Source organism: Lemur catta, chromosome 23 (assembly GCF_020740605.2).
Source record: "Lemur catta isolate mLemCat1 chromosome 23, mLemCat1.pri, whole genome shotgun sequence".
Classification (NCBI taxonomy): domain Eukaryota; kingdom Metazoa; phylum Chordata; class Mammalia; order Primates; family Lemuridae; genus Lemur; species Lemur catta.
The window spans coordinates 4,242,882-4,254,894 of record NC_059150.1 but is presented as its reverse complement, the minus strand read 5'-3'; the positions used below and the strand labels follow the sequence as shown (position 1 = coordinate 4,254,894).

Sequence of the window (12,013 nt, the reverse complement as noted above, 5' to 3'; positions counted from 1 at the left end):
TCCTGAACCCATAGCCCTGGCGTTGCTATTCCCCTGGTGATGGCTTTACTGTTACCAGCACTTGCTGGACTGTAGCTTCCTACTTCAAAGGTCGTGCGTATCTACTGTGTTCTGCTAGTGTCCTCTGCTCCTGAGAGTCGGGAGTTGCTTCTGAGGCACTGTTTCTGTAGACCACATGTTTACCTTTTCATATATACAAACAGATTTTCCTTTTATATGTGTGTTCACCCACATATATATATATTTAGCATATACATATATAAGTATTTTTAAATTTTTGCTTGACTAAAAATTTTTCCCCTGCTTCACCTCACGTAAGTCACCTAGGAGAAAGGAAAAGTGCTTCCTGCCTTGTGTCTCTTTTTGCCTTTCTAGGAAGAAAAGTTTTTGAAAGTGTTTGAGCCTGTGTTGCTTCAGAGGAAAGGCTATGGGTTTCGTACCATTTGGGATCTTTCTGCCACAAGGCAGATCCTTCTCACCATCTCTGGGGTGGGTAGAGTTTTCTGTCTTTTTCCATAGGTGGCTGCAGGAAAGGAATGTGAAGACATCAGACAATGCAATCAAGAGGGCAGCATTGAGGTTTTTTATAAGGTTAATCTGATAACTTTCAAATTTAGTACATATTTCTCTATCAGAGATACCACAACTCTCTTGTGCCATATGAACACAAACATATGAACTATATGAGTCAAATTATTGATAAGATCAGAGCTAAAGACCAAAAAATGGTCTCTGTCCTATTTGTTTCCTTGGTTTTTGATCTCTTTCCTGGTTTCTGAAATACAGTGCCTGGCACGTGGCAGATGATCAATTAAGTATTTGTTGCATAGATGAGTTGTGGCTACTTGGGCAGCCCACAGTGGAGTCATTTGTATTCTTTACCCAGGATGTGCTAGTTTACCTTTATTAATAAAGGGAAAGGACACAGCTACTATTTACTAATTTGTGGTCAAAGGCATGTTTCCCCTAGCTCCTTTAATAAGGAAGGTAGGGAGGTGGTTGTGAATGATTTCCAACAAGTCCTGCTTTGATTACTCAAAGGGGTCCATTTCTGTGTTCATCACATTATATTCTTTAATAAGGAAAATTACGTAAGGATTAAAAGGCTATATGGTCTGTTCTCACACAGAGAAGATAAAATGGCTTATTTCCCAATGGTCTTCTACATCTCTGAAATCAGTCCAAGCAAAACTGCAAAGATTAAAAGCTTGGTCTTCAGGAGGCCATGAGTTGATTTGGCCGATCCTAAAATGCCAAGAGACTCTTTTCAGTTTGGGAAAATCAAGTCTTTTTTCTGGTTGCCTGCCTTATAACTCTTGCTACTTTCATTGGACCGATGGGAGTATTTTTAATCATAAAAAAGCCTTATTATACAATGTTTTCCCTCCTTTAGGTGTCTCAGCCTCCTGGCACAACATCCTTTTCCTTGCCTGATGACTGGGACAATAGAACCTCATATTTGCACTCTCCTTTCTCTACTGGACGGAGTTGTATTCCCCTCCATGGTTTGTATTTTGTTGTTATTATTATTATTTTGAGGGCTGGATAGTGACGGGTGATCTTGTACTAGGTTTTTGTTACAGATGATCAGATATCATTAAAAAGGACTTTATTCATAAATGTAGGATATAGGTTACTATGGATGTGCGAGATGGGGAAGGATCATATTTCAAGGTTTGTAAATGCAAAGGAAACAGGAAGGCTTTATATCCATTGCTTTCAGGGTTGGAAGGGATTATCCCATGCCAATCGATAATTAAATACCAATCATTTAGGTCAGATGCTAAGTCATGAGCTCCCTGTTGCTTCATTACTTAGGAGAATTGTAGGGGTCTTAGAGATAATCCGTTTGAAAACTGCCTCCTTTTTTCCTGTCTACCCCATGAGTTCTGCCTAAAACTGCAGGTGGAGTCCCGATCCGCAGTCACACCATCTCCCGTGTACGTCTAGTGATGCCGTCAGAGACCCTCAGATTATTCATGTCCTCAGCCATCAGTTTGTTTCTGTACTTTCTATTAAAAGCCATCAAGGCAGAGCTATAATTTCTTCTTCGTTAGCAATACGTTAAGTAAGAAGAGGGTTTGGTGTGGCAGTAATACTTCCTTGGTAATCAGAAGACTTAGGAAACCTAGTTTGGGCTCTGTTATGGCGTGGCCTTAGGCACATCAAGTAAACCTAACTTCAACTGAATGTAACTTAAGGAGGAGACAGAGGGTGATACGGTTTGAGGGACAGTCCTTCCACTCACCTCACAGGTCCAAATGTGAATATGAAACACTCTTTGTTGGCATCATTTTGACTTGGTCTGGTCTTTAACAGGCGTTAGTCCAGAAGTGAACGAACTGTTGATGGAAGCCCAGTTGCTCCAGGTATCCCTTCCTGAAATTCAGGAACTTTACCAGACTTTACTTGCAAAGCCAAGCCCAGCTCAGCAAACTGACCGAAGCTCACCAGTTAGATCCAGTGGTGAGAAGGTAAGTGTCTCAAAGGCTGCTGAGGAGGACAGGGGTGGGTTAGGCTTTTTAGTGTCATTGCATCTAAATAGTTTGGTGAATGAGATGGTATCTTGGATCCAGAAAAGGATGTAAACTGCCTCACAATTCTGTTCCTAAGGCTGTCAGTGAGAAGATAGGTGCTGGGCATCTGCTACAGTTTGGGCTCTCACAGTCTGGATTTTGGTCCTGTTTTAAGTCACTATGCGAAATTATTTTTTTTTAGCAGGTTGCTCCTCATCATTCTCATGTGATAATGGTGTGAAGCAAGATTATTTTTCCCCATCAGAGAAATGCTATATAGATGACAATGTGAATATCATAGCTGGGAAGGCCTTTTGGAATAGAGGTTTCAAAAATCAAAGATATTCCTAGAGTTAACATTTTAATAAATGCTTTCATTTACTCCTGCAAACCGAACAAGACAGCTGGTATGGGAACTGGCTGATGAGACGGAGGATGCCCATTTTGAATGCTGACTTACTTGAAGGCTACACCATAATATCCCGTTTCTTAACATAGCTAAAGATACTGCTGCTACTTCTTTTTTTTTTTTTTTTTTTTTTTTGAGACAGAGTCTCACTTTGTTGCCCGGGCTAGAGTGAGTGCCGTGGCATCAGCCTAGCTCACAGCAACCTCAGACTCCTGGGCTTAAGCGATCCTACTGCCTCAGCCTCCCGAGTAGCTGGGACTACAGGCATGAGCCACCATGCCCGGCTAATTTTTTTGTATATATATTTTTAGTTGGCCAGATAATTTCTTTCTATTTTTAGTAGAGACGGGGTCTCACTCTTGCTCAGGCTGGTCTCGAACTCCTGACCTCGAGCGATCCACCCGCCTCGGCCTCCCAGAGCTAGGATTACAGGCGTGAGCCACCGCGCCCGGCCCCTACTTCTGATAAACTGAGTTTTCACATTTAAGGCCCCTGAGGATATAGTTAGGATAGAAACCTGCTAGGAAGACTGAAGCCAAATTAGAGAAGAACCTCAGTAAAGACAGCATGAGGGCTGATACTGGCATTTAGTGTTTTGTTTTTTATTATACCAAATAGTTTAGCACCATCATTGATTGTGCTCAGTTAATGCACCTTACTTCTATAAAGGATGGGAGTGTGTGTCCTTAAAGAAGGAAGATACTAGTGTGGCTCCTTAGGTGCCCTCAGGTCAAAGGACAGACAAATACCTAGATGGAGCCAGGCACAGTGGCTCATGCCTGTAATCCTAGCTCTTTGGGAGGCTGAGGTAGGAGGATTGCTTGAGCTCAGGAGTTCAAGACCATCCTGGGCAATAGTGAGACTCGATCTCTGCAAAAAATAAAAATCAATTGGGCGTGGTGGCGTACACCTGGAGTCCCAGCTAGTTGGAGCCTGAAGCAGGAGGGATCACTTGAGCCCCAGGAGTTTGAGGTTGTAGTGAGCTATGATGGCACCACCACACTCTAGCCCAGGTGACAGTGCAAGACCCTGTCTAAAAACAAAAACAAAACCTAGATAGAAACTATATAGTGGTCATTCACTCATGGATTTGTCTAAAGGAAGGCTCTTTGTAGTCATCTCTGCATCTTCTGGTGTTGGCTGGCTAATTTGAGGGCCAGTCACATCTTTAATGTTTCCTTTCTCCAGTGTTCCTTTGGTAGCACTAATAGTGAGGGGGGGAAGGAAGTTAAACTCAAAACTGGTTGTCCTGTAGCACTTGGGGGAGGAGGTGGTAGTGGTAGTTGGGATGCAGTATTTTTCAGTGTGGATCGGGGGACCGGATTTCTAATTGTCACGTTCTCTTTAGCTTCACTAGTTTTAGTAGTAGGCAAACTGTAGGCTAAGGTTGAATTTGCCTATCTTCTACCCAGAATGACTGTTGCCGAGGAAAGCGAGATGGAGTTAACAGTCTTGAGAGAAAACTGAAGAGACGCCTGGAAAGAGAGAGCCTCTCCAGTGAGCGGTGGGATCGAGTTAAAAAAATGCGGAGCCCCAAAAAGAAGAAAATCAAACTGAGCCACTCCAAGGACATGAACAATTTCAAGTTAGAGAAAGAGCGTAGCTTTGAGTTAGTCCGTTCCGCCGAAACTCATTCCCTGCCCTCAGACACATCCTATTCCGAGCAGGAGGACTCTGAGGATGAAGATGCCATCTGCCCAGCTGTGAGCTGCCTGCAGCCAGAAGGAGATGAGGTCAGTGAAGTTTGGGCCATAGAGGACGTGCTTTCCCTTAACTCAGAAACCCTGTAAGCTAGACCTCATCTCGCTGGGTCTTTCTCTTCTGCTTATCTGCTTTGAGCTGATCTGAATGGATTGCTCAGCCCTCCCCCACTGATATCTCTGCTCTCACCATCGTTCCTGGGTCTCCTCCCTTTTCTTGAAGAAACTCTTGTTCTTCCCTTTTTCCTTTTCTTGCTCCTCCAGCTTTCACCGTCCTGGCACTAAGAAGGTGGGAGGGATGCTGACGTGGTGCCCTTTGGCTTACTTACCACAGGGCGGCGCTGTCTAACCCCCAAAGCACACATGACTTGAAGAATGACTTTGACTCGGTTGCTTTGGCTGGGGGGCCGGCTGCACTCATCTGGCTTAGCTGTTGTGCCAGAGGTCCCAGTGGTGGGACGGTGGCCGTTAGTGGCAAACGGCCTGAATATCTTGAGGCTGGCCTGCCCAACTTTGAATCCATTTTTTTCCTCTGAAAACCCCATCTTCCTGCTCTTTGTAACCAGGTGGACTGGGTCCAGTGTGATGGCAGCTGCAATCAGTGGTTCCATCAGGTCTGTGTTGGTGTCTCCCCAGAGACGGCAGAGAAGGAAGACTACATCTGTGTGCGCTGTGCTGTGAAGGACGCACCAAGCCGAAAGTAAAAACACAAACACAGACACCACCTCCCCAATTAATGTAATTCAGGACTCCAACCAAGAGGATTTCTTCAAATCTCAGCAAAGCCACAGGACTGGTGTTCAAGCCAGCCTGTAAACGGTGCTATTTCTATTCCTTATGGGATCATTTTTCCAGGACTCTTTGAAAAAAAGAAAAAACAACTAAAAAAATTTTTGACACTTTTTGTATTTTTTCCTTAAGAGCTGTTTGTGGTTGTTGAGGTTTAAAAGCTGACTGTTTTTTGCAGGGGTTTCCACCAATTTGGAAGGCATTGAAGCTTGCACCTTTTCATGTACAGCATTAAAATTTTACCTCTGTCTGGGATTTACCGGCTTAGGAGTCCAGCTCCCTTTCAGTGCCCAGAAGGGCACCAGAAATTCCAGTAAATCCTCATTTGAGGAAGCGCTCCCTTGTTTACTCTGTTACCACCACGTTGGGGAACTTTTTAAGTTTTTCACTTTTGGGGTTTTTGTTTGTTTCGCTTTTTCTTTATCCACTTTTCTTTTTCCTGGTAGACTAGGTTTATTTATCTGAGCAATAACTTCTATGTTGGTTTCAGTGGCTGGAATTAAAACAAAACAAAACAAACTTCTGAACAGTGTGTTGGTGCTTTAGCATTCGGTTGATGTGCAGAACACAAATGTCTAGTTTCTAGTGTCACTGATGAACTGGTGATGTAGAAAAGAGACTGCTCTGTAAGTAATTGCCACAGCTGTACTTTGGCTTTCTCCCTGCCCCTCCTTACTCTCCCCTATTTTTCGGTAGCTTGTATCAAATGTCACAGTTTATGTTGTGGAATAAACCCTTGGTCCTAATATAACACTAAATGCTGGTTATTTAGAGCCATTAGGCTACAGCTTCTTCTGCCCTTCTACCTTGTGGGCTTGCAGAGCTAGAAGGGGTTGCTTGCTTTTGCTTCTGCCCAGCCAGGCTGCAATAGCAGTGGATGTTAGCCTGTAAACAACGTTAGGGGACTCTTCTTTTGTGCCCTGCTCTGTTTGGTGGGCCATATGCCTCCGGCCCCCGATAATAAAGAACCCCCCGTCTTCAAGGACTAAAACTTGTCTTTAAAGCCATGCTCTTTTTTAATAACCTTTCTCAATGTTGGCAAATCACTTCAGTCCTCAAATCAGTCCTACTTGTGGAAATGATGCCTTTATTATATTTGAATTGACAGGGAAATTTGGTTTAGGGTTAAGATTGGAAGGAAATCTAAGGAAGATTCATCCTCAGAAGTCTGGGTTTAGTATATGGGTTGAGGGAAAACTTGTGAATACCCAGGCTCTGCTTCCCTGGTTTCCTTTCCTGTCTCTTTCTAACTCTAGCTGTCGTCGTTGGTTGTGGATAGCCCAAAGCTGTTTTCCCTCCTTTTTTCTTAAAGGGCTCTGTTCTACAGTACAGAAGGCATTCTGGTGAACAAAACAGAGTTTTGCTTAATTTTTCTTATTCTGTTGCTAATACTTGTTTTCCCCACATTCTATAGCCATAAACCTAAACATGGGTAAAACTGGTGGGTCTTTAACAAAATAAAACAACAGCAAAACAACAGCAGTTTGTGATGTAGCAGAGATTTAAATGTACTATCCCCTTTTATGCAATTCAAATAATTAAATCTCTTTACGAATAACTTCTAGTTGTCTGCAGTTTTCCTGCAGTTGTGATGTTTCTCCTTGTCCGGTGGGGGTTCTGGGGCCAACAGAGAAGAATAGTCTCCAGAGTACAATCTGGAATAAGAGCGGTTTGGCCTTTTTAGTGTCCATATTCTTAGAACCTCCTGACATTGGGACAGGATGCCAACTGTCCCAGTCCTCACCTTCCATTGAGAAAGTGAGTTTAAAAGGAGACACTGCTGCTAGAATAAAGCCTTTGCCTCTAGAGAGCTTCTGCCCGTGTGGTGAGCGCACCACCCCCAGGCCCCGGCCCCAGTGGTTTTTCTTCTTCACATGTAGGTTGTGCACAATCCCTTCCCTGACAACAGTGTCCTTGCTGAGGTGGAATCTGTGTATCTCTGAGTAAGGGGGAGAGATGGGCATGTGTATGTTTGAGCCATCCCCTCTCACTAGGTGAGAACCACTCATCTTTGTACATGCGATGATGCCGAAGGTAGAGTGTCAGTTGCCCATAATTATGCTGCTGGTAAATAACAATGCCTGGGTTTTGTCTTCCAGTATTCCTCATACCTTGTACATTATCAAACCCTAAAAGTGAATGCAGAGGTCCATTTACCTTCCAATTTATGCCTTTTGTGTACCCAAAATGACTACAGACTGATGTTATTATTATATAAAAACCATGTTTCATTATGTGTTAGCTGTGAAGCTGGCCTGTACCCTAGAGAAACCTCTGAACTCTTGGGGAAAGAAGATAAAATACACACAAAATGACACTTGAGTTTCCATCTCAGTAGTCCTGCCACTACGTGAGGTGGGGGAGGGGAAGGACTCTGTTAGCTTAGAGCCTGAGCCAGGAGGAGCGTCAGAGGGCCAGTGGGTACGGAGAGAACCTAGTGAACTCAGCGCCTTACCCCCATGACCACTGTTTGTTTTTTGTTTTTCCTTCCAGATCAGACCTGGGGGGATTTTTTAAATACAGAATAAAGGGTTTGCTTTCTGTAGCCTCTAACCTGGAGAAAGGTTGTGTAATTTGGACTAGCTGCAAAGGAGGTTCATTTCTTACAGCTTTATTTCAGCATTCTGGGAGGTGTGGCTCATTTGTCTATCTCAAGGTTAAGCTAAAGCAGAGATGTCACTTGGGGAGTTTGGTAAAAACCTGAATTTCGGCCAGGCGCAGTGGCTCACACCTGTAATCCTAGCACTCTGGGAGGCTGAGGTGGGAACACTGCTTGAGCTCAAAGAGTGTGAGAGCAGCCTGAGCAAGAGTGAGACGCCGTCTGTACAAAAATAGAAAAAATTAGCTGGATGTGGTGGTGTGTGCCTGTAGTCCCAGCTACTGCAAGAGGCTGAGGCAGGAGGATCAGTTGAGCCCAGGACATTGCTGTGAGCTATGATGATACCATCATACTCTAGCCGGCAACAGAGGAAGACTATGTCTCAAAAAAACAAACCAAGAAAAAAAAAAAACAAAAAAATAACCCCAAATCTCAAAAGATCCTGAATTTCCCTGCTTCCTTCTGCCATGCAGAACTTAAGAAAATGAAACACAAAAATCTGGAGGCTTTGGATTTTATATTTTGGCAGACGTGTCTGAGACGCACCTAATTTGCCATTATACCCACCATAAAAAGCAACATGGCCCTCTGGGTGTTAGTGCAGGATAAGCTGAGAACAGGGTGGATGCCTGTCTGGGAGGGGGTTACACGTGGCTTTTTTCCCACCTACCAGGGCTGTGCTCCAAAGGCCGTTTTGTAATGCATTTCTGCCCTTTTTTCCACTCAAAATGACAATGGGTGTCTGGCAGTTCATTAAGACCTGCTTCTGGCTTGGCGCAGGCATTGATTGGTATTGAGTGCCCATGAGTGTTTTTCTGGGCTCAATCCTAAGTTTCTTGTCATATAACAGACTGGAATGGTTTATAGATGCCACATACCTGTAACAGGAGATAGAATTAGTAGGTATTTAAGAGTCTTGCCCGTCGCCAGGCATTAAGCCAGAGCTGGTTATGCATCAACAGGCTGACTGTGTTGTTAGTCTGTGCAAGGTGTCGGCCCGCTTTAACATGGTCTTTCCTTGCTGTGATGCTGCAGAAAACAAAAGTCCCTTCTGATGAAGGCTTGCCGGTTGGGAAGAAGAGCTGAGGAAGGCAATGAAGCGAAGATCACAGTGTCGGCCTTTACTGAGCTCCATGTGAGGGTCGGGGTCCTTCCTCAACTCCCAGTGACTAGGAAGCACCAGAGTGATGGCTTCACCCCCTTTGCCCCTGTCACCAGTCCCCTGCATGTGGCTCTTTTCAGCTTCTCAACTTTCTCTGGAGAGGTTTCACACATGTAACTTGTAATAGAAATGTTACTGAAAATCTGCGTAAACAAAAAATTGTATAAAGTAGGAACCTGTATAAAGGGATACTGTTGTAAATCCATTTTCAAGGTATAAAGAATCAATTTGAAATGTGTATATTTCACTTCTCCCTCCAAATTTATGTAAGCAAATTTTCATGTTTCAGTATTGCTTACGTTGGAGTGCACCTTACATTTTTATCAGTGTAATTGGAACACCTAAGCCAGTCAGCAGCAGAACCAGATAATCCAGCTCCCTGTTTTGGTTCTGGGTTAATTAATTGTACAGGGACTAAGGGCTGGAATATGGTGAGTTTGGGTATGATTTTTATTTTCAGGATAATCTGCTACATATAGAAGAATGGAATGGTGAAGTCATCTATCCGTTCCAGGTGAGTGGAGGCCAAAGAATTCTTTCTGCTTCCCCTTAGATGGGAAAATAGAGAAGAAGTTGCCTTTCTGAGGAAACAAAAGTTATTTGCTCTATTTAAACTAAATGTCCAAAGACCCCCCCACACCCCCCACACATACATACACACACCCCAGCAATTTTAGCTCCTGGCAAACTTCACTAGAAGTTGGAGAGGAGTGCGGGTGGCAGCATGGCCTCCTCCCCCGCCCAGACCTTCCCACTGCCCGTGATTCCCGTGTGAACACGCACAGGGAGCCCCTTTGCATATGATCGGGACAGGTGGTTTGACAGTCAAAAAGTTAAAGGATAGAAAGATTTGATTTTAACCTAAATCATAGATATGCATATTCACATAATAAACTCTAAAACTGAGAGAAGTTGCAGTTTGGGGATGAAGGCCTTCATTTATAATAGCCATAATGTATTATTTATGGTTTTCAACTTGGGCTTTTTTTTGAGACAGAGTCTCACTCTGTTGCCCAGGCTAGAGTGCCGTGGCATCAGCCAATCTCACAGCAACCTCAAACTCCTGACCTCAAGCGATCCTCCTGCCTCAGCCTCCCGAGCAGCTGGGACTACAGGCATGTGCCACCATGCCCGGCTAATTTTTCTTATATATATTTTTAGCTGTCCGTATAATTTCTATTTTTAGTATAGACGGGGTCCCGCTCTTGCTCAGGCTGGTTTCGAACTCCTGAGCTCAACGATCCGCCCTCCTTGGCCTCCCAGAGTGCTAGGATTACAGGCGTGAGCCACCGCGCCTGGCCTTCAGCTTGGGCTTTAAAATGGATAAAGAATTTAGACAACATGAAGGAATTGGATTTTAGGATTCTAGATTTTTACTCATTTTCTCCAATCTTCTCTAGGAATTTCACCCATACCTAAACTGACAGCAAGTTTGACAAGTAGCTCAATCTGATTTCATACATACAGCAACTCTTCACACTCATTTCATTGGCTTATGTAGTAGTCAATTAAAATACAGTTACTATAACAAGCTGGCTAGTATGTGATTAGGAACAAATTCACTCAACTGGTGAGAGCAGAAGAGGACATGCTCCTACGAGGACATGCCACAGGAGGCTGTAGAAGTAGAGCGTAGGCTATTTCAAGTTTGTTAAGAGGGTGTCTGCCGCCTTTAAATCACTTGGTCCAGCTCTTGCAAGACTTTCTAAGCTCCTAGGAGATGGCTGCTGTTAAAGATGCTCCATAATTCGCTGACCAGTTATGACGCCTGGAATTTTCTTTTCATACAGAATGATCACCTGTCATGGTCACTGTTCCTTAGAATGACCGTGCAAGGTGTAAGAGCTTACCTCGCCCACGCCAGTCCTAGGAGATAGACTCTGGAATCAGATAAGACTGATCTAGGCCTTATTGTAAGGAAGAGCTACTCCTCTGATTGTTACTTTGCTGGTTCTTTGTCCAGAGGTGTTTTTGGTTTTTGTTTTGTTTTTGTTTTTTTTGAGACAGGGTTTTACTCTGTCATCCAAGGTGGAGTGCAGTGCTGTGATTGTAGCTCACCGTGGCCTCCATCCTGGGCTCAAGTGATCCTCTCAGCTCAGCCTCCCTAGTAGCTGGGACTACAGGCATGCACTACCATGTCCAGCTAATTTTTTGATTTTCTGTAGAGTCAGGGTCTCACCATGTTGCTCAGGCTGGTCTCGAACTCCTGGGCTGAATGATCCTCCTGCCTCAGTCTCCCAGAGTGCTGGAATTACAGGCGTGAGCCCTTTTTCTGAGGCTTTCCATAGGTCTCAAAGAACTGAGAATATTGGTCCTGGAGTTGGAGAACCTGCTTCATATCTCTGTCCCTGTCCCTACTTCCCCAAATTTGGCTGCAAGGGAATAGAGCAGGCAAATGTGACCTAGGGTTTAACCTTCAGTCACTGATCTTTTTTTCTTATTTTTGTGGCCCTGGTTGTGAGGTGCGTTTGGTTTCTAGAGATGTCTCAAAATCTGACAGCCATGTACTAGCCTTGAGATGGCCACCCTCAAACGGGCCGAATGCCTCAACGATCAGCTTGCTTTTCCCTACTGAGACTGAGCACACACGTCAGTGACATGGTGTGTTCCACAGACGCATGTCCTCAGTTGCAGTTTCACAAGAGGAGGCAGACCCTGGGCACAGGCTCCTGGACTTTGTCATGCCTTGGAAGATAGACAGAGGCCATGGTGGACGCGGCTGCCACACCTTGTTTCCTACCACTCCACTCCCTCCGTTGCCACACCCGGAGAAACTCTTCAAGGAGCTGAGTCAACTGAAGTAGATCTTAATTGGATCAAGGGGAAGAATGTCCAGAA

General features: G+C 44.3%; 1 protein-coding gene across 4 annotated transcripts in view; it reads left to right on the top strand.

Moving 5' to 3' along the window:
* Positions 1-6,970, top strand: part of KDM5B (lysine demethylase 5B) — a 64,520-nt gene extending 57,550 nt beyond the window's left edge. For 3 of the 4 annotated variants that reach the window (XM_045536259.1, XM_045536257.1, XM_045536260.1), the window contains 4 exons: positions 1,394-1,505; positions 2,320-2,474; positions 4,338-4,658; positions 5,192-6,970. In XM_045536259.1, the coding sequence (XP_045392215.1) occupies positions 1,394-1,505; positions 2,320-2,474; positions 4,338-4,658; positions 5,192-5,329 (726 nt within the window). In that variant the 3' untranslated portion in view covers positions 5,330-6,970. The remainder of the gene's footprint in view (positions 1-1,393; positions 1,506-2,319; positions 2,475-4,337; positions 4,659-5,191) is intronic. The other variant, XM_045536258.1, reaches the window with a different exon arrangement.
* The last annotated feature ends 5,043 nt before the right edge of the window (positions 6,971-12,013 follow it).